Consider the following 26,446-nt stretch of genomic DNA (forward strand, 5'->3'; position numbering starts at 1 on the left):
CATGGGGGGATAATACAGAGACAGGAGGAGACGGGGCATGGGGGAATAATACAGAGACAGGAGGAGACAGGGCATGGGGGGATAATACAGAGACAGGACATGGGGGGATAATACAGAGACAGGAGGAGACGGGGCATGGGGGAATAATACAGAGACAGGAGGAGACAGGGCATAGGGGGATAATACAGAGACAGGAGGAGACAGGGCATGGGGGGATACTACAGAGACAGGAGGAGACAGGACATGGGGGGATAATACAGAGACAGGAGGAGACAGGGCATGGGGGGGATAATACAGAGACAGGAGGAGACAGGGCATGGGGGGATAATACAGAGACAGGAGGAGACAGGACATGGGGGGATAATACAGAGACAGGAGGAGACTTTGTCCTATTTCTGTAGTAAATAAAGTTATTGAGAAGGGGCGGGGCAGATAGAAGCGTCGTCATGGTGACACGGTTCCCGTGCCCTCCTCTCGGTGGTGAAAACGGCGACGCTCTGTCCTCCAGTCTCTATGGTACTAGCAGCGGCGGAGGCGGCGGAGTGAGCGGGATGGCGGAGAGCGGTGGTGGCGGCGGCCGGGCCCCGCTGTGTATGATAGTGCTGGGGATGGCCGGCTCCGGGAAGACCACCCTGGTGCAGGTGCCGGCTGTCACCTTATATACCCCCCAGTCCTGCTGTGTGCTATATACCCCCCCTCCTGTGTGCTATATACCCCCCAGTCCTGCTGTGTGCTATATACCCCCCTGCTATGTGCTATATACCCTCCCCCTCTCCTGTGTGCTATATACCCCCCCCTCTCCTGTGTGCTATATACCCCCCCCCCCCTGATGTGTGCTATATACCCCCCTGCTGTGTGCTATATATACCCCCCCCACACCTGTGTACTATATACCCCCACCCCCTCTCCTGTGTGCTATAGATACACACCCCCACCTGTGTGCTATATACCCCCCTGCTATGTGCTATATACCCTCCCCCTCTCCTGTGTGCTATATACCCCCCCCCCCTCTCCTGTGTGCTATATACCCCCCCCCCTGATGTGTGCTATATACCCCCCTGCTGTGTGCTATATATACCCCCCCACACCTGTGTGCTATATACCCCCACCCCCTCTCCTGTGTGCTATAGATACACACCCCCACCTGTGTGCTATATACCCCCTCTCCTGTGTGCTATATATACCCCCCCACCCCCCTGCTGTGTGTTGTATCCCACCCCACCCCCCTCTCCTGTGTGCTGTGTCCCCCTCTCCCACCCCCTCTCCTGTGTGCTGTGTGTCCCCCTCTCCCACCCCCCTCTCCTGTGTGCTGTGTGTCCCCCTCTCCCACCCCCTCTCCTGTGTGCTGTGTGTCCCCCTCTCCCACCCCCCTCTCCTGTGTGCTGTGTGTCCCCCTCTCCCACCCCCTCTCCTGTGTGCTGTGTGTCCCCCTCTCCCACCCCCCTCTCCTGTGTGCTGTGTGTCCCCCTCTCCCACCCCCCTCTCCTGTGTGCTGTGTGTCCCCCTCTCCCACCCCCCTCTCCTGTGTGCTGTGTGTCCCCCTCTCCCACCCCCCTCTCCTGTGTGCTGTGGCCCCCTCTCCCACCCCCCTCTCCTGTGTGCTGTGTGTCCCCCTCTCCCACCCCCCTCTCCTGTGTGCTGTGTCCCCCTCTCCCACCCCCCTCTCCTGTGTGCTGTGTGTCCCCCTCTCCTGTGTGCTGTCCCCCTCTCCCACCCCCCTCTCCTGTGTGCTGTGTGTCCCCCTCTCCTGTGTGCTGTGTCCCCCTCTCCCACCGCCCCCCTCTCCTGTGTGCTGTGTATTCACTTACTGAATGTTGTTAATTCGTCCTTGTAATTAGTGTGTGTGTGTATGTGTGTGTGTGTGTGTGTGTGTGTGTGTGTGTGTGTATGTATGTATGTGTGTGTGTGTGTGTGTGTGTGTGTGTATGTATATGTATATATATATATATATATATATATATATATATATATATATATATATATATATATATATATATATATATATATATATATAGATATCTCTATCTATATATATATATATATATATATATATATATATATATATATATATATATAGATATCTCTATCTCTGCGTAATTATATAGTGCAGAGATGCAGACCAGTCTGTGCTAGAAGCACCAGATCAGAGAGTGACGCCCAATACAGGAAGGTGGAACTGTATGGTGTGTGATGGGTGCTGAGATAGAGACCACAATGTGCTAGAAGCACCAGAGTAGAGAGCAAAATGGCACAAAATATGTGGAAAGAGCACACCGTTCTTCTAGCACAGTGTGGTCTTTATCTCAGCATTCTGCACCCGTCACGGGTGTTGGGATACAGACCACAGCGTGCTAGAAGCACCAGAGCAGAGAGGGACACTCGAGGCTGGAAAGAGGACCTGCATGGGGTTGTGCTAGGAGCACGGTGCTGAGATACAGACCGCACTGTGCTAGAAGCAACAAAGCAGAGATGGCCTGCCAGACAGGAAAGAGGAACTGCATGGGGTGTGACAGGTGCTGAGATACAGATCACACTGTGCCAGATGTACCAGAGCAGAGAGCAACAGACCAGGCAGGATGTGGGGTGTCACAATTTGTTTAGTAAAAAATGGGGTATATATCTGTCTGCACAATGGAGCAGCCTGTATTCGAAATGAGATGAGGATACCACCTAGTACCCTTACAAAGTGGAAAGGAAACAAAAAATATCTCAAATGTAAGAACATGGGCGATGGTATGAGAAAGAGGCCAGTACTCGGCTGTCTTTGCAATGTGTCCTGATGCGTCTCCTCAATTCATTCTCTCCATAATGATTATTATGAAATGACAAAAAGGGGAGATAGAGGACAAGTCTCCTCGTGTCATACAGTTCGCACAGGGGATTCTTTCCTTTTAAAACATAATTTCTTGTAGCAAGGGGGGGGGGAGTAGTGAGAGTATTAACCGCACTGGTCAGTGGTGACGGACCACTGTGATTTTATAGTAACAAAGTCTGTGATAACTGGCACAACACCGTTATTCGGATAAATTGGTCCTAGACACTTAGGTCATTTAATTTGTCAAGTGTCCCTTTGCTGGACTGCCAGTGGTGCACCCCTGAGTACGTGAAATATACAGTAGACACTTGTTCCAAGAGAAGAAAAGAAAGACATTCTCTGGGTGGGGGCACCCTCACATCACAGACAATGGATTTGCTTCAATTGCATGTATTAAAAACTTACATTTTTATTATGGATATTATTAAAAATATATGGTGTTCATATTCCTTGTCCGGAATAGCGCTTTGCAAAAATATATTGGTGAATATGGTCAGGCATTTAATGCCTGTTGTAGCTGCGGAAATATGGTTGAGTATGTGAGCAGTGTGACCCTCATATCCTAGTATTATACCAAGGTCTGGGTAGCGGTATTTAGGATTTTAATCATAGGCCACATATAAAACCCAGAATAATTTCCAATACAGGTATTGCCAGTTAATAATACAGGTTGCAGGTTTATATGTCCCTGCAGTACAGATAATCTGAGAGCATTAGTAAGCAGGATCGGGGCTAGTACAAAGCTATTAGCAGAATGGAAAGGGGATCCCCTGGACGCATCCAGCGGTTACCTTGTTACCAAACAAGGTGTGTGCTTGAAGCCGCATATAGCCACCGTAGTAACCGCTTCCTGGTCTCTCCCTGTCTGTCAGTTGTGTGCCGGTTACGTGTGTACATCACATGATCGGCTGGTCCCGACGTACGTTTCGCTGGGCGTTTGGTCATGGGACATCCTGTGACCAAGCGCCCAGCGAAACGACCACTAGTCCTCGAGAGCTACCAACAGTGCATGATTTGCAGGTCTCCTCACGGGAATACTACCCATGTATTTCATATGATTGACCACTAGATGGTGACCAAGTACTGTGATAAATAAAGCCAATATATTCCACAAATAGAGGAAGCTAACCCTGGTATCTCCTACCAAAAACCACTAGATGGGAGTAGAACACCAAGAATTGGTTACCAATGTCAGGATTTTTTTGTTCGATTTGGCGAAAACGGGAGCACGCATCGAATCGAATTTAGATCGAAAGGAACAACAAACCGAAACGATTTCTTACAGGATTCGATCTGATTTTGCTCCTATAAGCAAAATCGAATCGAAAATGGCCAAAAATCCAAACGTGTGTACGGCCCTATACTCAAATCCCCCAAATGAATATACATGCTGCATAATGCCGAATGAGGCAGTAAATAAAAAGGAGGCTAATTGATACCCAGATATATATAGGGTATATAACTGCAGTCCAGCAGATACATTGAACAAAACTATCAATGAAAATATCCACCGTCGGACTAAATACAAACTGTCTCCCACTTAAAGCTTGTATAGAGGGGGCTGTGGAAAAACAGTCTAGCCAGATTGGGATTCAGCCTGCACATAATAAATAACTGCATAGACCATCATCCCATCAATATCTGGACTAGATTACAGGTCGTCAATAGGGAAAATTACCCATATATTGTACATTAATGACCGCCAGATGATTAAGTACCACGATAAATAAGGCTTGAGTATTCCACAAACAAGAGGTAGCTAACCCTGGGTAACTTCTACTACAAAACCACGACATGGCAGTAGAATACCAATAATCGGTTACCAACCTTAATTCTATCTAAATCCCCCAAGCGAAAAAAACATGCTATATAATGCCGAATAAGGCAGCAAATAAAAAGGAGGCTAACCAATACCCAATATATGTAGTGAGTATAACTGCAGCTCAGCAGTCACACTGAATAAAATCAACAATAAAGGGAATGGCAGAATAGACACCGAGTGAAACCATCACTACATACATAGAGCAGAAGAGTGAATAACATCCAAATACCTTGAAATACACCTAAAAGCAAACACTCTGCCTGACCAAAATCCAATAGTCTCCCACCCAGATATCATCTCTTGGAGTAAGGGTGAAGAGCTGAAAAACCTAACCTCTAAACAGCCCCCTGCTCCCATTAACGAGAACCCTATACAGTAAGATTTTGGAACAAGTAACATGTCCAGTAAACACTTCCTACTACTACAGTGCATGAGCACTTCACTTTATATGTATGTGTGATATGTATGTCCAATTTTAACCTCTAACTATTTCACAAAAGCTGAGTGGACCAAGACCTGCGGCTCCATATGAACACGAAAAACGCAGATACCTAGGTCCCCTCGATATATTTCATAAATCAATAAAGGTTACGTTTTAAATTTAAAAACAAATCCTCTCTTTTGGTGTGCAAATTATGAACACCATATATTTTTAATAATACCCATAATAAAAATGTAAGTTTTTTTAATACATGCAATAGAAGCAAATCCATTGTCTGTGATGTGAGGGTGCCCCCACCCAGAGAATGTCTTTCTTTTCTTTTCCGCTCTTGGAACAAGTGTCTAAAACATAGTTTCTGATCGGCTAATTTCTAAGGTATATTTATTTATATATTGGGGTGTTGTGCCCCTAAAGGCACACTCACAGGATTTGTGAATTAAAGTGGGCGTATCGTACCCTACAAGGGTATAACTGGTGTGGAATCACAGTAGATGTAGTGGGGTAGAAGCCCTCGTGGAACTGTATGATAATAGTATATCATGTGCCTGTACGTCCCTCAATTCTCAATGTGATGTCCGGTTTGATCATCATATGAAATCCGGATACTGTGTTATGCTAAAAACAGATTTCTCCTTCGGGAGACATCAGGGGCCACAGCGTTACAGTGGGTAGTAAGGAGATGGGAGAGCACCAGCACCCTAGAGGTTAAACTTGAACTGCCTCCCAGGCAGCCGGGCTCCTCCCCTCCTCTACCCCACCTCCAGGCCAGGAAGCTCAGTTTTTTCGGGTGCTGGCAGGAGCCAGATGCACCTAATAGAGGGGCTGCTATTTAGCAGCCTAACTTGATTTTTATATTTTATTTTTCATTTTTCTTTTACACTGACTTGTGTCAGTGACAGAGCAGCAGCACTGGGGGTCTGCACAGACACCTGCGCTGCTGCTCCATCACCCGGGTCCGGAGCTGCATCGCCACTCGAGGGTGGGGACCTGCAGCGGCCCCCGGGCACTGGGGAGCCACAGCCGCCACCGGACGCCGGGGACCTGACAAAGGTAACGCGCTCCCCGCTTGCTGGGCATTGCGGCTGCAGCAGTTCGGCGGGGGGGACCGCCGACTGCGCTGACAAGCGGACGGCTGGTTCGCCACCCGCTCCCGCTGGACCACCAGGGAAACGGTTTGTGGGCAGCGGCGCCAGGTATGCGGGGCCGCCCGGTAGCGCCGGACCCCTGCCATTTTTACCTGCGCCGCATGTGGACACCTCCCTGGGGGCCATTTGTCAGCAGGGGGAGAAGGCTCCCCCCACATCAGCCTCTCCACCCGGGGACAGTAGGCAGGGAACTGTGTTTAACACACAGAGAGTTCCCGCCACTGAGATCCCTTCCTGCCTGCCTGCAACATGTGAGGAGAAACACGGAGGAGCTCATAGCCACCCGGAGTTCCACTCCTTCACTGCCAGGTCATTTGGGCATGCCCCCCCTGTACCCCTCCTTCGGGATACTGTACAGTACTGTGCTCTGAAAGGAGCCTTGTGCCATTAATTGCATTGCCCTTGTATGCTGCATTGTTTGTTAACAGTTTAGCTGCCTGTCAGTTTAATCTGTGTTACACTGTACTATATGGCCATGTATTGCTGGTTAGGTCATGCTGACTTAACATGTGTGGAGGGACACAGAGAGCTTATCAAGCCAGTCTGGGGTTCCACTCCTTCACTGCCTGGGCTCCCCTGTAATAATCTCCTCCAGGAGTCAGGTAACAGAGCAGACAGAGTTCAATCTCTGGGCACAGCAGAGCCAAGTGCAACATTGTATCCTGTAAATTAACACCATCACTGCCTGTCGGAAGCATAAAGGACAGAGCCGATGGTGTAATGGTTAGCATTGCTGCATCACAGTGCAGAGGTCATGGGTTCGATTCCCAACATGACCCAAACTCTGCAGTTATCTGCCTGTCAGATACAAGCTGGCTGTCAGATGCAGACTGCGTTGTCTGTATCATATAGACTGCCAGTATATCCACTGCACCTGTATATATAACTGCACTGTATGTCTATATCACTGCTTTGTATGTCTATTACAAGCTGGCTCAGATGCATACTGCATTGTCTGTACCGTATAGACTGCCGGTCTATATCACTGCAGCTGTCTATTGTATGTATATCACTGCACTGTCTATATCACTGCATTGTATGTATATCACAGGCTGGCTGTGCACTGTGTAACACTATCACTGCCTGTCAGAAAGGCTGCCTGCCAATGATTGCTATATGTGCCTAGTACTAGCTTACTGCGTACTGTGGGGGCAGCACAGCTCGGGTCGTGGGTTCAATTCCCACTATGACCCTAACTGTGCAGAGTTTGTACGTTCTCTCCGTGTTTTAGTGGGGTTACTCCGTGTACTCCGGTTTCTTCCCACAATGCAAAATTTAAAACAGAAGTATGCTGTGTTAGCCGTACAAATGGGCCAAATGTCTACGCCACCGCAAGGTATACGTAGTACCAGCTTACGGTGTATGGCTTGAACACTATCTCTGTTGGTCAGAGAATACTGTGTTAGCGGTACCATATAGTCTACCCGCCTATTCTATGGCATTGTATGCCTTCTATACTTGTAGTACATTGTCTTACCTGTGCTTTAGCAGCCGGTTCACAGTGCTATAATACTGCAACGTCTTCCAGGAGTACCAGTCCCAGTGACTCTGGGGCTCCGGCGCGGATGTCTTGTACATCCTGTAATGTTGGCCTATGCCCCCATTACTAGTACAGTACGGCTTATACGCAGGCTGCTACAATGCCTGGGCGAGGCCCACAGGTACAGCCTCCTCTAGAAAACAGGAGCCTGCTTGGGCCACGTTCTTTACTCCGTTGCCGGTGCAGCTAGTAGCAGTAGCAGCCTCATCCCTTGGCTGAGTGCTTATCTGCCTCCAGACAAGGTCCCCAGAAATGCCGTCCCCATCCTTGGCGGGTGTAGCTCCCCGCACAGTGGAAGCGCTCTGTACCTGCAGGTAGACGCAGATACCCCCGTCATCCAGACTCCTCCGTCAGCAGACACAGAGAGGAGGACACCTGGGATTAGCATTGTCTAGAGGGGACCGTCGACGACGGTATGGAAGATGGGGGGCCTGTGATAAGGTGAATCCCCCCCACCTCGTCTTGAGGTGCCGACCTTGGTCTCAGCTGTCAAATAGGTCCTTACCTTAAACGACCCCGCTGAGCCGCCTACACCTTTGGGTGTCTCCCTAGGTGTATTCTGGGTTTATTCCATAAATCTGTGAACTCGACTAAGGTCATCAGTTGGGAGATTCCTAACAGGAAGTTTAGCTTGCCATCGGCGGTTTCCCTTCCTTTTACCCCCTTCCACAGGAGGACATAGTCCCCTGGGAGACTGTCCCTAAAGTGGACGCACTCCTGCCCCAGGCATCTGCTTGGGTGGCTAAGGCCTTAGTTGCGTGAGCAACTTCTCTCACAGCGGACGCTGCATAAGGGGTGTCGGAGGAAACCCTGCTGCCTTCTATTGAGTATCAGGTGACGGCTCTGGAAATTACACCAATCGCCTCCAGAGGGTCACCCTCGGCCATAGCTGCACACACATACCAGCGTCTGTGCTCTTGGAAGGCCTGAACTCAAAGTCCCTTTTGAGGGTTCCTTTTTATTTGGGCCAGTGCCAAATATGGGGGCCGGTTTAGATACCATTCGGCAGAGGATATCCCTTCTGGGGGATTGCCATCTGGCTCTACAGTCCAGGATCAGACATCTCTTGTCCCCCTGGCAGGTGTCTGTGCAGGCCTGCGTGGGGTCCCTGGGGTTGGTGGATCGGCCTTCGAATTGGCAGAATAGGCTCAGTTCCATACCAACCCTCTACAATACTGTCCAAGGAGCAGCACGGATAGTGTAGTGGTTAACATTACTGCTTCACTGCGCTGAGGTCATGGGTTCGATTCCCACCATGGCCCTAACTGTGCGGAGTTTGTATATTCTCCCCAGACTTGCATGGGTTTACTCCTGGTACTCCGGTTTCCTCCCACAATATCCATGCCCAGAAGTTCGCCTGGTCTCCAGCAGGGCCCCCCTTTCCTGGGGGCTTCTGGACGGGACCTCGCTACTGGAGCCATGCATGCTAGCCTCCCGTGTTTGGGGGGTGGTCACTTCTCAAAGGTCGTTCCAGGGTCTCTGGACCACTCTAGTGGCCCAGCCCTCCATCATCGTCCTCGAACTAAAGACAATCTTCCGGGCAGTCCGCTTGGCGGAACCCTAACTTAGGGGTTGGCCGGTGCAAGTCCAGTCGGACATTGCGACAAGGGTGGCATATGTTAACCACCAGGGTGGCACTAGTTGTCAGCCCACTATGACAGAAGCATCCGGCATCTTTCAGAGATGATCCCTGCTTTTTCAGAAATTTTTATCCTGGTAGTCCAGAATTGGGTGGCGGTCTTCCTCGGCCGTCAGACCTGTGATGCCGACGACTTGACCCTCCTTAGAGTGATGTTTCAGATGCTGGTACAACGGTGGGGCCCAACCGAGGTGGCCTTGACAGCCTCTCGCCATACCCTCAAACCACCACTGTGCGGGTCCTGGTCTTGCGACCCGGAGGGGGGGGCTTGCCTGGTAGACGCCCTGTCCGCTCCGTGGCCGTCCACACTGATGGCGCCTTTCCACCACTTTCCTCCTTTTGCAAATGTCTCGCAAGCTGAAGCCGGAGGGCGGCACATTGATTCTGGTTGCTCCACCTTGGCCCAGACGGATCTGGTTTTCGGATCTGCAGTCAGTAGCCCCTCCTATTCGCTTACCCCTGGACACAGGCATGCTCTCATGGTCCGCCTCTCTCTTTCGGCTTTGAGGCACTTGGCTTTGACGGGGTGGCTGTTGAGACCTCCCGGGTAAGACCCAGCGGGTTTCACTCCACCATGCTCAGGGCGAGGAAACCTCCCTAGATGGGGTGTACCATCGCATATGGAGGGCTTACTTTTCCTGCTGCGAACCCTACGCTTCAGATTCCGGGACTTACTACCTGGCTAGGGTTCTGTCCTACTTGCAGAAGGGTCTGGAGGCTGGGTTGCGTTGATCATCTTTAAAGGTTCGGATTTCAGCCTTGCACATCTTGTTCTGTCGACGGGTGGCCCTGTCGACGGATGTCTGTACATTCCTGCAGGATGTCTTGCATATCCAGCCTCCCTTAGTTACCCCAGTTGCCCCCTGGGATCTCTCTAATCCTGACTTCTTCAGGGCCCACCTTTTGTGCCCTTGCGGTCGGTGGACCTGTGTTGACTCGCCTGGAAGATTGTTTCCTTGTTGGCGATAGCTTTGGCCAGGGGAGTCTCTGACCTGTCAGCTCTGTCCTGTAAGTCCTTGGTTATAACCGGGCGGTTTTTCCTACCGTCCCTTCTCAACTACCTTAAGTGGTGTCCGGCTTTCAGGTCAACCAGGACATTATTGTTCCGGCATTTAGACAGTCTGTTGTTACTACGGCTTGGTCCTCCTTGGACGTTGTCCGGCCGGGGCGTATTTATGTGCTATGTGCACCGTTCTAGGCTGTTGCACTAGTCAGACTCTCTCTCTCTTTGTACTATATGGTGTTCGGATGAGAGGGTGGCCCGCCTCTACGCAAACTACTGCCCGCTAGAGTCGCTCTGGCAGGCATATTTGGACACCTAGGAGTAGTATCATGCACAGGACAAAAAAAAGGGGGTCAAATGTATATGAAAAACCAACTAGAGAAATCGTATATTTGATGACATACAACAATTATGACGTTGGAGGTGCCTCCAGGAATCAAGTACTAGTATACTTAAAAAGAAAGGAAACGGTAATCCACAGGAAGTGGACAGCCGTTCATTTGTATAAATCTGCTGCCATACAGCAAGCCAGACATCCCCCCCCCCCCTTTTTTTTTGTTATCTGCTGCCAGCTATTAAGATCTATCACCCTGTGTTATTTAATTTACCTCAGCCTTCTCTTTCCAAACTCCCCCCCCCCCCCCCCCCCCCCCCCCCCCAGCTTTATCCCTAATTTTCTTTTCCGTGCTAAGAGAGACTTTCTGGTGACGAATTTCAGCCCTGCAATGCACTAGTATCAGGGCTGACCTAACATCACTTACAGAAGTGTCCTCTTCACACTTGCTACTTTTCCATCAGTGTATCTAACTCTTCTCTCACCCCCCTTCCGCTCATATTTATGAAGAAGGTGGGCAGCAGAAAGATTAGACTCTAACTCACTGTACATTGCTTTTCCCATCCCTGCAAGGATACCTGCGCTAGTTACCATACTAAGATGGTTTCTATAACACACGGCTAACCACCATCTGGGGAGACTATATGTGATTTCTTATATTATTCACTCCAATTTAAATATAAAAAAGCATTTACAGATAAATCACATATCCTGGGTCAGTCATCAGCCAACCTATTATAGGTTCTAAAAATTATTTTTAGAAAAATTAAAAAATTAAAATCTGCATAATTTATGCTAAATGTTTATGTAAAATAACACCACCAATTGCCACTGATCTTGATAGGAATTTATGAAAGTATATCAGTGGCCCTCTTGTTGTTCACATGAAAATATGTAAAATATTTAAATTGTTTGTCTAACTCTACATAGCTAATTTTGCATCATATCATTGAATAGAGTTATCACTATTTTAGAATAATTGGAATTAAAAGTTAATTTTTAACTCATTCACTATACATTTCTCAACAAATTAAAAGTGTGCCTCCAAAAAGGAATCCTTGTCTGTGAACGGCTGTCCACTTCCTGTGGATTACCGTTTCCTTTCTTTTTAAGTATATTTGGACACCTCCCTCCCAGTTCCGGCAGGGATTCAGGCACATTCCGTTAGGTCTGTGGAGGTGTCCTGGGCTGTAAGAGGCGGTGCTAAAGTTGAGCAAATTTGCAGGGCGGCGACTTGGTCGTCCGCCATTACTGTCTTGCGTTTTTACGCTTTTGACACGTTTTCCTCCCAGGACTCGGCCTTTGGCCAGAGTGTGTTGGCTGCGGCACAGGCGCGTCCCCACCCATAGGTGGCTGCTTTAGGACGTCCCACTGTAATGGCTGTGGCTCCTGATGTCTCCCGAAGGAGAAAATGAGATTTATGTCTTACCTGGTAAATCTCTTTCTTCGAGGACATCAGGGGCCACAGGGATCCCTCCCTGCCGCGCCTGCTTTACTTCCGTTATGGTTAAGTTATGATTATGTTATATTATCCCTCGGTTGAGGGTACTAACATGTTTCAGAATGTGTTTCTGTGCGGTGCTTCTCTTCCTTCTATCTTGTCTCCTGCCTTGGCTTGTTAAAAAAACTTAGCTTCCTGGCCTGGAGGCGGGGTAGAGGAGGGGAGGAGCCCGGCTGCCTGGGAGGCAGTTCAAGTTTAACCTCTAGGGTGCTGGTGCTCTCCCATCTCCTTACTACCCACTGTAACGCTGTGGCCCCTGATGTCCTCGAAGAAAGAGATTTACCAGGTAAGACATAAATCTCATTTTCTCATACAGGCGCCCATGTTCTTACATTTGAGATTTTTTTTTGTTTCCCGTCCAGGAAGTGGGGTGTGACGGGTGCAGGGTGCTAGGATAAGTACTAGTCCTATGTATTACACACTGCCCTGATGTGTTCTGTGTTCACCTCCCATCTCTCCTCTTACAGAGACTGACATCATACCTACATGAGAAGCTCTCCCCTCCATACATCGTCAACCTGGATCCAGCTGTGCATGAGATCCCCTTCCCCGCCAATATAGGTACGGCCCCCTATACCGTGTACACCCCTTCCCTGCCAATATAGGTACGGCCCCTATACCGTGTACACCCCTTCCCTGCCAATATAGGTACGGCCCCGTATACCGTGTACACCCCTTCCCCGCCAATATAGGTACGGCCCCCTATACCGTGTACACCCCTTCCCTGCCAATATAGGTACGGCCCCTATACCGTGTACACCCCTTCCCCGCCAATATAGGTACAGCCCCCTATACCGTGTACACCCCTTCCCCGCCAATATAGGTACAGCCCCCTATACCGTGTACACCCCTTCCCCGCCAATATAGGTACAGCCCCCTATACAGTGTACACCCCTTCCCCGCCAATATAGGTACTGCCCCCTATACCGTGTACACCCCTTCCCTGCCAATATCGGTACGCCCCCCCCCCCCCCCCCTGTACCGTGTACACCCCTTCCCCGCCAATGTAGGTACTGCCCCCTATACCGTGTACACCCCTTCCCCGCCAATATAGGTACGCACACCCCCCCCCTGGACCGTGTACACCCCTTCCCCGCCAATATAGGTACGGCCCCCTATACCGTGTACACCCCTTCCCTGCCAATATAGGTACGGCCCCTATACCGTGTACACCCCTTCCCTGCCAATATAGGTACGGCCCTGTATACCGTGTACACCCCTTCCCCGCCAATATAGGTACGTCCCCCTATACCGTGTACACCTCTTCCCCGCCAATATAGGTACGGCCCCCTATACCGTGTACACCCCTTCCCTGCCAATATAGGTACGGCCCCTATACCGTGTACACCCCTTCCCCGCCAATATAGGTACGGCCCCCTATACAGTGTACACCCCTTCCCCGCCAATATAGGTACGGCCCCTATACCGTGTACACCCCTTCCCCGCCAATATAGGTACGGCCCCTATACCGTGTACACCCCTTCCCTGCCAATATAGGTATGGCCCCTATACCGTGTACACCCCTTCCCCGCCAATATAGGTATGGCCCCTATACCGTGTACACCCCTTCCCCGCCAATATAGGTATGGCCCCTATACCGTGTACACCCCTTCCCCGCCAATATAGGTATGGCCCCTATACCGTGTACACCCCTTCCCCGCCAATATAGGTATGGCCCCTATACCGTGTACACCCCTTCCCCGCCAATATAGGTACTGCCCCCTATACCGTGTACACCCCTTCCCTGCCAATATAGGTACGGCCCCTATACCGTATACACCCCTTCCCTGCCAATATAGGTACGGCCCCTATACCGTATACACCCCTTCCCTGCCAATATCGGTACTCCCCCTATACCGTGTACACCCCTTCCCTGCCAATATAGGTACGGCCCCCTATACCGTGTACACCCCTTCCCTGCCAATATCGGTACGCCCCCCCCCCTGTACCGTGTACACCCCTTCCCCGCCAATATAGGTACTGCCCCCTATACCGTGTACACCCCTTCCCTGCCAATATAGGTACGGCCCCTATACCGTATACACCCCTTCCCTGCCAATATCGGTACTGCCCCCTATACCGTGTACACCCCTTCCCTGCCAATATAGGTACGGCCCCCTATACCGTGTACACCCCTTCCCTGCCAATATCGGTACGCCCCCCCCCCCCCCTGTACCGTGTACACCCCTTCCCCGCCAATATAGGTACGCCCCCCCCCTGTACCGTGTACACCCCTTCCCTGCCAATATCGGTACGCCCCCCCCCCCCCCTGTACCGTGTACACCCCTTCCCCGCCAATGTAGGTACTGCCCCCTATACCGTGTACACCCCTTCCCCGCCAATATAGGTACGCCCCCCCCCCCTGTACCGTGTACACCCCTTCCCCGCCAATATAGGTACTGCCCCCTATACCGTGTACACCCCTTTCCTGCCAATATAGGTACTGCCCCCTATACCGTGTACACCCCTTCCCCGCCAATATAGGTACTGCCCCCTATACCGTGTACACCCCTTCCCCGCCAATATAGGTACTGCCCCCTATACCGTGTACACCCCTTCCCCGCCAATATAGGTACTGCCCCCTATACCGTGTACACCCCTTCCCCGCCAATATAGGTACTGCCCCCTATACCGTGTACACCCCTTCCCTGCCAATATCGGTACGCCCCCCCCCCCCCTGTACCGTGTACACCCCTTCCCCGCCAATATAGGTACGCCCCCCCCTGTACCGTGTACACCCCTTCCCCGCCAATATAGGTACGCCCCCCCCCCTATACTGTGTACACCCCTTCCCTGCCAATATAGGTACGGCCCCTATACCGTATACACCCCTTCCCTGCCAATATCGGTACTGCCCCCTATACCGTGTACACCCCTTCCCTGCCAATATAGGTACGGCCCCCTATACCGTGTACACCCCTTCCCTGCCAATATCGGTACGCCCCCCCCCCTGTACCGTGTACACCCCTTCCCCGCCAATATAGGTACGCCCCCCCCCCTGTACCGTGTACACCCCTTCCCCGCCAATATCGGTACTGCCCCCTATACCGTGTACACCCCTTCCCTGCCAATATAGGTACGGCCCCCTATACCGTGTACACCCCTTCCCTGCCAATATCGGTACCCCCCCCCCCCCCCCTGTACCGTGTACACCCCTTCCCCGCCAATATAGGTACGCGCCCCCCCCCTGTACCGTGTACACCCCTTCCCCGCCAATATAGGTACGGCCCCTATACCGTGTACACCCCTTCCCCGCCAATATAGGTACGCCCCCCCCCCCTGTACCGTGTACACCCCTTCCCCGCCAATATAGGTACGCCCCCCCCCCCTGTATCGTGTACACCCCTTCCCTGCCGATGTAATGTTTGTCTGTATATAATATGTATACCTGGATTTCCCCTACAGATATCCGTGACACTGTGAACTACAAAGAAGTCATGAAGAAGTATCCTTACAGTACCGCTACATGCGCATCACATGCGTCATGTACTACACAGGGGCCGTGTCCGGTGCCCTTACAGTACCGCTACATGCGCATCACATGTGTCATGTACTACACAGGGGCCGTGTCCGGTGCCCTTACAGTACCGCTACATGCGCATCACATGCGTCATGTACTACACAGGGGCCGTGTCCGGTGCCCTTACAGTACCGCTACATGCGCATCACATGCGTCATGTACTACACAGGGGCCGTGTCCGGTGCCCTTACAGTACCGCTACACACGCACATCACATGCGTCATGTACTACACATGTGCCGTGTCCGGTGCCCTTACAGTACCGCTACATGCGCATCACATGCGTCATGTACTACACAGGGGCCATGTCCGGTGCCCTTACAGTACCGCTACACACGCACATCACATGCGTCATGTACTACACAGGGGCCGTGTCCGGTGCCCTTACAGTACCGCTACATGCGCATCACATGCGTCATGTACTACACAGGGGCCGTGTCCGGTGCCCTTACAGTACCGCTACACACGCACATCACATGCGTCATGTACTACACAGGGGCCGTGTCCGGTGCCCTTACAGTACCGCTACACACGCACATCAGATGCGTCATGTACTACACATGTGCCGTGTCCGGTGCCCTTACAGTACCGCTACATGCGCATCACATGCGTCATGTACTATACAGGGGCCATGTCCGGTGCCCTTACAGTACCGCTACACACGCACATCACATGCGTCATGTACTACACAGGGGCCGTGTCCGGTGCCCTTACAGTACCGCTACACACGCACATCACATGCGTCATGTACTACACAGGGGCCGTGTCCGGTGCCCTTACAGTACCGCTACACACGCACATCACATGCGTCATGTACTACACAGGGGCCGTGTCCGGTGCCCTTACAGTACCGCTACACACGCACATCACATGCGTCATGTACTACACAGGGGCCGTGTCCAGTGCCCTTACAGTACCGCTACACACGCACATCACATGCGTCATGTACTACATGGGGGCCGTGTCCGGTGCCCTTACAGTACCGCTACACGCGCATCACATGCGTCATGTATTACACGGGGGCCGTGTCCGGTGCCCTTACAGTACCGCTACACGCGCATCACATGCGTCATGTACTACACATGTGCCGTGTCCGGTGCCCTTACAGTACCGCTACACATGCATCACATGCATCATGTACTACACATGTGCCGTGTCCGGTGCCCTTACAGTACCGCTACACACGCACATCACATGCATCATGTACTACACGGGGGCCGTGTCCGGTGCCCTTACAGTAACGCTACATGCACATCACATGCATCATGTACTACACACGTGCCGTGTCTGGTGCCCTTACAGTAAGTCATAGGGAGAGGCGGTTGTGGTTATGGTGGGGGGGGGGGTTCATAGTTGTGGTGTTAGGGTGAGGTGGTTGTGGTGTCGGAGGGGGAAGGGGTGGCGGTTGGCCCAGTTGTGACAAATAAGGGAGTGCAGCCCCCACTTCTGATTCAGTCTAGCCCAGAGGTTTCCTCTCGGTACCACCCCAGATGTCGGCTGTGTGTGTCGGATCTTCTGTTCACCTTGTGCCTCCTGAGCTGGTGCCTCAGATATGGCCTCGGGCCCAACGGGGGAATTGTTACATCGCTCAACCTGTTTGCTACGCGCTTTGACCAGGTGAGTCCCTGATGCTGCTGACCCCAGTGTAGTGTGTGCTACGGGCTATGTGCAGGTGAGTCCCTGATGCTGCTGACCCCGGCAGAGTGTGTGCTACGGGCTATGTGCAGGTGAGTCCCTGATGCTGCTGACCCCAGTGTAGTGTGTGCTACGGGCTATGTGCAGGTGAGTCCCTGATGCTGCTGACCCCAGTGTAGTGTGTGCTACGGGCTATGTGCAGGTGAGTCCCTGATGCTGCTGACCCCAGTGTAGGGTGTGCTATGGGCTATGTGCAGGTGAGTCCCTGATGCTGCTGACCCCAGTGTAGTGTGTGCTACGGGCTATGTGCAGGTGAGTCCCTGATGCTGCTGACCCCGGCAGAGTGTGTGCTACGGGCTATGTGCAGGTGAGTCCCTGATGCTGCTGACCCCAGTGTAGGGTGTGCTACGGGCTATGTGCAGGTGATTACCTGATGCTGCTGACCCCAGTGTAGTGTGTGCTACGGGCTATGTGCAGGTGAGTCCCTGATGCTGCTGACCCCAGTGTAGGGTGTGCTACGGGCTATGTGCAGGTGATTACCTGATGCTGCTGACCCCAGTGTAGTGTGTGCTACGGGCTATGTGCAGGTGAGTCCCTGATGCTGCTGACCCCAGTGTAGGGTGTGCTACGGGTTATGTGCAGGTGAGTCCCTGATGCTGCTGACCCCAGTGTAGTGTGTGCTACGGGCTATGTGCAGGTGAGTCCCTGATGCTGCTGACCCCAGTGTAGGGTGTGCTACGGGCTATGTGCAGGTGATTACCTGATGCTGCTGACCCCAGTGTAGTGTGTGCTACGGACTATGTGCAGGTGAGTCTCTGATGCTGCTGACCCCAGTGTAGTGTGTGTGTGTGCTACGGGCAATGTGCAGGTGAGACCCTGATGCTGCTGACCCCAGTGTAGTGTGTGTGCTACGGGCTATGTGCAGGTGAGTCCCTGATGCTGCTGACCCCGGCAGAGTGTGTGTGTGCTACGGGCTATGTGCAGGTGAGACCCTGATGCTGCTGACCCCAGCAGAGTGTGTGTGCTACGGGCTATGTGCAGGTGAGTCCCTGATGCTGCTGACCCCAGTGTAGTGTGTGTGTTACGGGCTATGTGCAGGTGAGTCCCTGATGCTGCTGACCCCGGCAGAGTGTGTGTGTGTTACGGGCTATGTGCAGGTGAGTCCCTGATGCTGCTGACCCCAGTGTAGTGTGTGTGTGCTACGGGCTATGTGCAGGTGAGACCCTGATGCTGCTGACCCCGGCAGAGTGTAGTGTGTGCTACGGGCTATGTGCAGGTGAGTCCCTGATGCTGCTGACCCCAGTGTAGGGTGTGCTACGGGCTATGTGCAGGTGAGTCCCTGATGCTGCTGACCCCAGTGTAGTGTGTGTGTGCTACGGGCTATGTGCAGGTGAGACCCTGATGCTGCTGACCCCAGTGTAGTGTGTGCTACGGGCTATGTGCAGGTGAGTCCCTGATGCTGCTGACCCCGGCAGAGTGTGTGTGTGCTACGGGCTATGTGCAGGTGAGTCCCTGATGCTGCTGACCCCAGTGTAGTGTGTGTGTGCTACGGGCTATGTGCAGGTGAGACCCTGATGCTGCTGACCCCAGTGTAGTGTGTGCTACGGGCTATGTGCAGGTGAGTCCCTGATGCTGCTGACCCCGGCAGAGTGTGTGTGTGCTACGGGCTATGTGCAGGTGAGTCCCTGATGCTGCTGACCCCAGTGTAGTGTGTGTGTGCTACGGGCTATGTGCAGGTGAGACCCTGATGCTGCTGACCCCAGTGTAGTGTGTGTGCTACGGGCTATGTGCAGGTGAGTCCCTGATGCTGCTGACCCCGACAGAGTGTGTGTGCTACGGGCTATGTGCAGGTGAGTCCCTGATGCTGCTGACCCCAGTGTAGTGTGTGTGTGCTACGGGCTATGTGCAGGTGAGTCCCTGATGCTGCTGACCCCAGTGTAGTGTGTGTGTGCTACGGGCTATGTGCAGGTGAGTCCCTGATGCTGCTGACCCACGTGTAGTGTGTGTGTGCTACGGGCTATGTGCAGGTGAGACCCTGATGCTGCTGACCCCAGTGTAGTGTGTGCTACGGGCTATGTGCAGGTGAGACCCTGATGCTGCTGACCCCAGTGTAGTGTGTGCTACGGGCTATGTGCAGGTGAGTCCCTGATGCTGCTGACCCCAGTGTAGTGTGTGTGCTACGGGCTATGTGCAGGTGAGTCCCTGATGCTGCTGACCCCAGTGTAGTGTGTGTGTGCGCTACGGGCTATGTGCAGGTGAGTCCCTGATGCTGCTGACCCCGGCAGAGTGTGTGTGTGCTACGGGCTATGTGCAGGTGAGTCCCTGATGCTGCTGACCCCGGCAGAGTGTGTGTGTGCTACGGGCTATGTGCAGGTGAGACCCTGATGCTGCTGACCCCAGTGTAGTGTGTGTGTTACGGGCTATGTGCAGGTGAGTCCCTGATGCTGCTGACCCCGGCAGAGTGTGTGTGTGTTACGGGCTATGTGCAGGTGAGTCCCTGATGCTGCTGACCCCAGTGTAGTGTGTGTGTGCTACGGGCTATGTGCAGGTGAGTCCCTGATGCTGCTGACCCCAGTGTAGTGTGTGTGTGCTACGGGCTATGTGCAGGTGAGTCCCTGATGCTGCTGACCCCAGTGTAGTGTGTGTGTGCTACGGACTATGTGCAGGTGAGTCTCTGATGCTGCTGACCCCAGTGTAGTGTGTGTGCTACGGGCTATGTGCAGGTGAGTCCCTGATGCTGCTGACCCCAGTGTAGTGTGTGTGCTACGGGCAATGTGCAGGTGAGACCCTGATGCTGCTGACCCCAGTGTAGTGTGTGTGCTACGGGCTATGTGCAGGTGAGTCCCTGATGCTGCTGACCCCGGCAGAGTGTGTGTGTGCTACGGGCTATGTGCAGGTGAGTCCCTGATGCTGCTGACCCCAGTGTAGTGTGTGCTACGGGCAATGTGCAGGTGAGACCCTGATGCTGCTGACCCCAGTGTAGTGTGTGTGCTACGGGCTATGTGCAAGTGAGTCCCTGATGCTGCTGACCCCGGCAGAGTGTGTGTGTGCTACGGGCTATGTGCAGGTGAGTCCCTGATGCTGCTGACCCCGGCAGAGTGTGTGTGTGCTACGGGCTATGTGCAGGTGAGACCCTGATGCTGCTGACCCCAGTGTAGTGTGTGTGCTACGGGCTATGTGCAGGTGAGTCCCTGATGCTGCTGACCCCGGCAGAGTGTGTGTGTGCTACGGGCTATGTGCAGGTGAGTCCCTGATGCTGCTGACCCCAGTGTAGTGTGTGTGTGCTACGGGCTATGTGCAGGTGAGTCCCTGATGCTGCTGACCCCAGTGTAGGGTGTGCTACGGGCTATGTGCAGGTGAGTCCCTGATGCTGCTGACCCCAGTGTAGTGTGTGTGTGCTACGGGCTATGTGCAGGTGAGACCCTGATGCTGCTGACCCCAGTGTAGTGTGTGTGTGCTACGGGCTATGTGCAGGTGAGACCCTGATGCTGCTGACCCCAGTGTAGTGTGTGCTACGGGCTATGTGCAGGTGAGTCCCTGATGCTGCTGACCCCGGCAGAGTGTGTGTGTGCTACGGGCTATGTGCAGGTGAGTCCCTGATGCTGCTGACCCCAGTGTAGTGTGTGTGTGCTACGGGCTATGTGCAGGTGAGTCCCTGATGCTGCTGACCCCAGTGTAGTGTGTGTGTGCTACGGGCTATGTGCAGGTGAGTCCCTGATGCTGCTGACCCACGTGTAGTGTGTGTGTGCTACGGGCTATGTGCAGGTGAGACCCTGATGCTGCTGACCCCAGTGTAGTGTGTGCTACGGGCTATGTGCAGGTGAGACCCTGATGCTGCTGACCCCGGTAGAGTGTGTGCTACGGGCTATGTGCAGGTGAGTCCCTGATGCTGCTGACCCCAGTGTAGTGTGTGCTACGGGCTATGTGCAGGTGAGTCCCTGATGCTGCTGACCCCGACAGAGTGTGTGTGCTACGGGCTATGTGCAGGTGAGTCCCTGATGCTGCTGACCCCAGTGTAGTGTGTGTGCTACGGGCTATGTGCAGGTGAGTCCCTGATGCTGCTGACCCCGGCAGAGTGTGTGTGCTACGGGCTATGTGCAGGTGAGACCCTGATGCTGCTGACCCCAGTGTAGTGTGTGCTACGGGCTATGTGCAGGTGAGTCCCTGATGCTGCTGACCCCAGTGTAGTGTGTGCTACGGGCTATGTGCAGGTGAGTCCCTGATGCTGCTGACCCCGGCAGAGTGTGTGCTACGGGTTATGTGCAGGTGAGTCCCTGATGCTGCTGACCCCGGCAGAGTGTGTGCTACGGGCTATGTGCAGGTGAGTCCCTGATGCTGCTGACCCTGGCAGAGTGTGTGCTACGGGCTATGTGCAGGTGAGTCCCTGATGCTGCTGACCCTGGCAGAGTGTGTGTGCTACGGGCTATGTGCAGGTGAGTCCCTGATGCTGCTGACCCCAGTGTAGTGTGTGCTACGGGCTATGTGCAGGTGAGTCCCTGATGCTGCTGACCCCAGTGTAGTGTGTGCTACGGGCTATGTGCAGGTGAGTCCCTGATGCTGCTGACCCCGGCAGAGTGTGTGCTACGGGCTATGTGCAGGTGAGTCCCTGATGCTGCTGACCCCGGCAGAGTGTGTGTGCTACGGGCTATGTGCAGGTGAGTCCCTGATGCTGCTGACCCCAGTGTAGTGTGTGCTACGGGCTATGTGCAGGTGAGTCCCTGATGCTGCTGACCCTGGCAGAGTGTGTGCTACGGGCTATGTGCAGGTGAGTCCCTGATGCTGCTGACCCCGGCAGAGTGTGTGTGCTACGGGCTATGTGCAGGTGAGTCCCTGATGCTGCTGACCCCGGCAGAGTGTGTGCTACGGGCTATGTGCAGGTGAGTCCCTGATGCTGCTGACCCCGGCAGAGTGTGTGTGCTACGGGCTATGTGCAGGTGAGTCCCTGATGCTGCTGACCCTGGCAGAGTGTGTGCTACGGGCTATGTGCAGGTGAGTCCCTGATGCTGCTGACCCTGGCAGAGTGTGTGCTACGGGCTATGTGCAGGTGAGTCCCTGATGCTGCTGACCCCGGCAGAGTGTGTGTGCTACGGGCTATGTGCAGGTGAGTCCCTGATGCTGCTGACCCCGGCAGAGTGTGTGTGCTACGGGCTATGTGCAGGTGAGTCCCTGATGCTGCTGACCCCGGCAGAGTGTGTGCTACGGGCTATGTGCAGGTGAGTCCCTGATGCTGCTGACCCCGGCAGAGTGTGTGCTACGGGCTATGTGCAGGTGAGTCCCTGATGCTGCTGACCCCAGTGTAGTGTGTGCTATGTGCAGGTGAGTCCCTGATGCTGCTGACCCCAGTGTAGTGTGTGCTATGTGCAGGTGACGTATCACTTTCTTCCTGCAGGTGGTGAAGTTCATAGAGAAGCAGCAGGAGAACTGTCAGTAAGTACCCTCTCTCCCCTGTCACCCACCTGCTGCCCTGCGCTCCGACAACATGTCACTGACCGTCTGCCCTGCGCTCCAACAACATGGGTCCCCCGTCACCCACCTGCTGCCCTGCGCTCTGGCCCCACGGGTCCCTGTCACCCACCTGCTGCCCTGCACTCCAAAAACATGGGTCCCCTGTCACCCACCTGCTGCCCGGCGCTCCGGTCCCCTGTCACCCACCTGCTGCCCTACGCTTCGGCCCCACGGGTCCTCCGTCGCCCACACGCTGCCCTGCGCTCTGATGCCATGTGTACCCACCCTCCCCAGGTATGTGCTGATAGACACGCCCGGGCAGATTGAGGTGTTCACGTGGTCGGCCTCTGGGTCCATCATTACGGAAACCTTGGTGAGTCTCTGCTGTGGGGATACAGGGATATGGGGGTGGTCTCTGCTGTGGGGATACAGGGATATGGGGGCGGTCTGCTGTGGGGATACAGGGATATGGGGGCGGTCTCTGCTGTGGGGATATGGGGGCGGTCTCTGCTGTGGGGATATGGGGGCGGTCCCTGCTGTGGGGATACAGGGATATGGGGCGGTCTCTGCTGTGGGGATACGGGGGCGGTCTCTGCTGTGGGGATACGGGGGCGGTCTCTGTTGTCCTGACTGCTGTGATTTCCCTCCCAGGCTTCCTCCTTCCCCACGGTGGTGGTCTATGTCATGGACACATCTCGCAGCACCAACCCGGTCACTTTCATGTCCAACATGCTGTACGCCTGCAGGTGGGTGGGAGAAATGCTGTGAGGTGACGGTGGTCCCCCGTCTGCCACCAATGCTGACGTTGTTTGCCTTCTCTTCCAGCATCATGTATAAGAGCAAGCTGCCATTCATTGTGGTCATGAACAAGGTGCGTTCTATGCATTACCTATGGTGGTGTCATTCAGTAATGTACAGAGCCTGGTGAGGGGTGGTGCAGCGTAATACAAATGCAATATATCGCATGCAGACAGGAATAACTGATCACAGATCTGCTGTAGTATGGATGTGGGGATAAGGCAGTAATAATCCATCACATGCAGACAGGAATAACTGATCACAGATCTGCTGTAGTATGGATGTGGGGATAACACTAACAATCCATCACATGCAGACAGGAATAACTGATCAAAGATCTGCTGTAGTGTGGATAAGGCAGTAATAATCCATCACATGCAGACAGGAATAACTGATCAAAGATCTGCTGTAGTGTGGATAAGGCAGTAATAATCCATCACATGCGGACAGGAATATCTGATCACAGATCTGCTGTAGTATGGATGTGGGGATAAGGCAGTAATAATCCATCACATGCGGACAGGAATAACTGATCACAGATCTGCTGTAGTATGGATGTGGGGATAAGGCAGTAATAATCCATCACATGCGGACAGGAATAACTGATCACAGATCTGCTGTAGTATGGATGTGGGGATAACACTAACAATCCATCACATGCAGACAGGAATAACTGATCACAGATCTGCTGTAGTATGGATGTGGGGATAAAACCGTAATAATCCATCACATGCAGACAGGAATAACTGATCACAGATCTGCTGTAGTGTGGATAAGGCAGTAATAATCCATCACATGCAGACAGGAATAACTGATCACAGATCTGCTGTAGTGTGGATGTGGGGATAAGACAGTAATAATCCATCACATGCAGATAGGAATAACTGATCACAGATCTGCTGTAGAATGGATGTGGGGATAAGGCAGTAATAATCCATCACGTGTAACTGATCACAGGTCTGCTGTAGTGTGGATAAGGCAGTAATAATCCATCACATGCAGACATGAATAACTGATCACAGGTCTGCTGTAGTATGGATGTGGGGATAACACTGTAACAATCCATCACATGCAGACAGGAATAACTGATCACAGATCTGCTGTAGTGTGGATGTGGGGATAAGGCAGTAATAATCCATCACATGCGGACACGAATAACTGATCACAGATCTGCTGTAGTGTGGATGTGGGGATAAGGCAGTAATAATCCATCACATGCGGACAGGAATAACTGATCACAGATCTGCTGTAGTATGGATGTGGGGATAAGGCAGTAATAATCCATCACATGCGGACAGGAATAACTGATCACAGATCTGCTGTAGTATGGATGTGGGGATAAGGCAGTAATAATCCATCACATGCGGACAGGAATAACTGATCACAGATCTGCTGTAGTATGGATGTGGGGATAAGGCAGTAATAATCCATCACATGCGGACAGGAATAACTGATCACAGATCTGCTGTAGTATGGATGTGGGGATAAGGCAGTAATAATCCATCACATGCGGACAGGAATAACTGATCACAGATCTGCTGTAGTATGGATGTGGGGATAAGGCAGTAATAATCCATCACATGCGGACAGGAATAACTGATCACAGATCTGCTGTAGTATGGATGTGGGGATAAGGCAGTAATAATCCATCACATGCGGACAGGAATAACTGATCACAGATCTGCTGTAGTTTGGATGTGGGGATAAGGCAGTAATAATCCATCACATGCAGACAGGAATAACTGATCACAGATCTGCTGTAGTATGGATGTGGGGATAACCTGTAATAATCCATCACATGCGGACAGGAATAACTGATCTGCTGTAGTATGGATAACACAGTAATAATCCATTGATTACAGACAGGACTATGTGATCACAGATCTGGTGTAGTAGGGATGTGGGGATAAAATGGTAACAATCCATCACATGCAGACAGGAATATCTGATCACAGATCTGCTGTAGGGTGGATGTGGGGATAAGGCAGTAATAATCCATCACATGCGGACAGGAATAACTGATCACAGATCTGCTGTAGTGTGGATGTGGGGATAAGGCAGTAATAATCCATCACATGCGGACAGGAATAACTGATCACAGATCTGCTGTAGTATGGATGTGGGGATAAAACCGTTACAATCCATCACATGCAGACAGGACTATGTGATCACAGATCTGCTGTAGTATGGATGTGGGGATAAGACCGTTACAATCCATCACATGCAGACAGGACTATGTGATCACAGATCTGCTGTAGTATGGATGTGGGGATAAGACCGTAATAATCCATCACATGCGGACAGGAATAACTGATCACTGATCTGCTGTAGTATGGATAACACAGTAATAATCCATTGATTACAGACAGGACTATGTGATCACAGATCTGGTGTAGTAGGGATGTGGGCATAAAATGGTAACAATCCATCACATGCGGACAGGACTATCTGATCACAGAGCCACTGCACTATGCATGCAGAGATAAGGCCATAATAATTAATCACATGCAGACAGCAATAACTGATCACAGATCTTCTGTAGTATGGATGCAGGGATAACACCATAACAATCCATCGATTGCAGACAGGATTAACTGATCACAGAACTTCTGTGGTATGGATGTGGGGATAAGACCGTAATAATCCATTGATTGCAGACAGGATTAATTGATCACAGATCTTCTGTAGTATGGATGCAGGGATAACACCATAATAATCCATCGATTGCAGACAGGACTATCTGATCAAAGATCTGTATTATGGATGCAGATAAAGCTGTAATCTCTTTCAGACTGATATAATCGATCA

The 26,446-nt window shown here is 52.4% G+C and overlaps 1 protein-coding gene across 1 annotated transcript in view; it reads left to right on the forward strand.

Annotated features, from left to right (window-relative positions):
* Window positions 1-431: 431 nt before the first annotated feature.
* GPN1 (GPN-loop GTPase 1) overlaps window positions 432-26,446 on the forward strand; it is a 32,187-nt gene continuing 6,172 nt past the window's right edge. The window contains exons 1-9 of the mRNA XM_083175117.1: window positions 432-641; window positions 12,709-12,802; window positions 15,647-15,686; window positions 17,311-17,377; window positions 22,785-22,822; window positions 23,135-23,213; window positions 23,492-23,586; window positions 23,666-23,711; window positions 26,430-26,446. Of these exons, the coding sequence (XP_083031243.1) occupies window positions 447-641; window positions 12,709-12,802; window positions 15,647-15,686; window positions 17,311-17,377; window positions 22,785-22,822; window positions 23,135-23,213; window positions 23,492-23,586; window positions 23,666-23,711; window positions 26,430-26,446 (671 nt within the window). The 5' untranslated portion in view covers window positions 432-446. The remainder of the gene's footprint in view (window positions 642-12,708; window positions 12,803-15,646; window positions 15,687-17,310; window positions 17,378-22,784; window positions 22,823-23,134; window positions 23,214-23,491; window positions 23,587-23,665; window positions 23,712-26,429) is intronic.

The sequence above is a fragment of the Crinia signifera genome, chromosome 3 (assembly GCF_055691185.1).
Source record: "Crinia signifera chromosome 3, ASM5569118v1, whole genome shotgun sequence".
In the NCBI taxonomy this organism is placed as follows: Eukaryota; Metazoa; Chordata; class Amphibia; order Anura; family Myobatrachidae; genus Crinia; species Crinia signifera.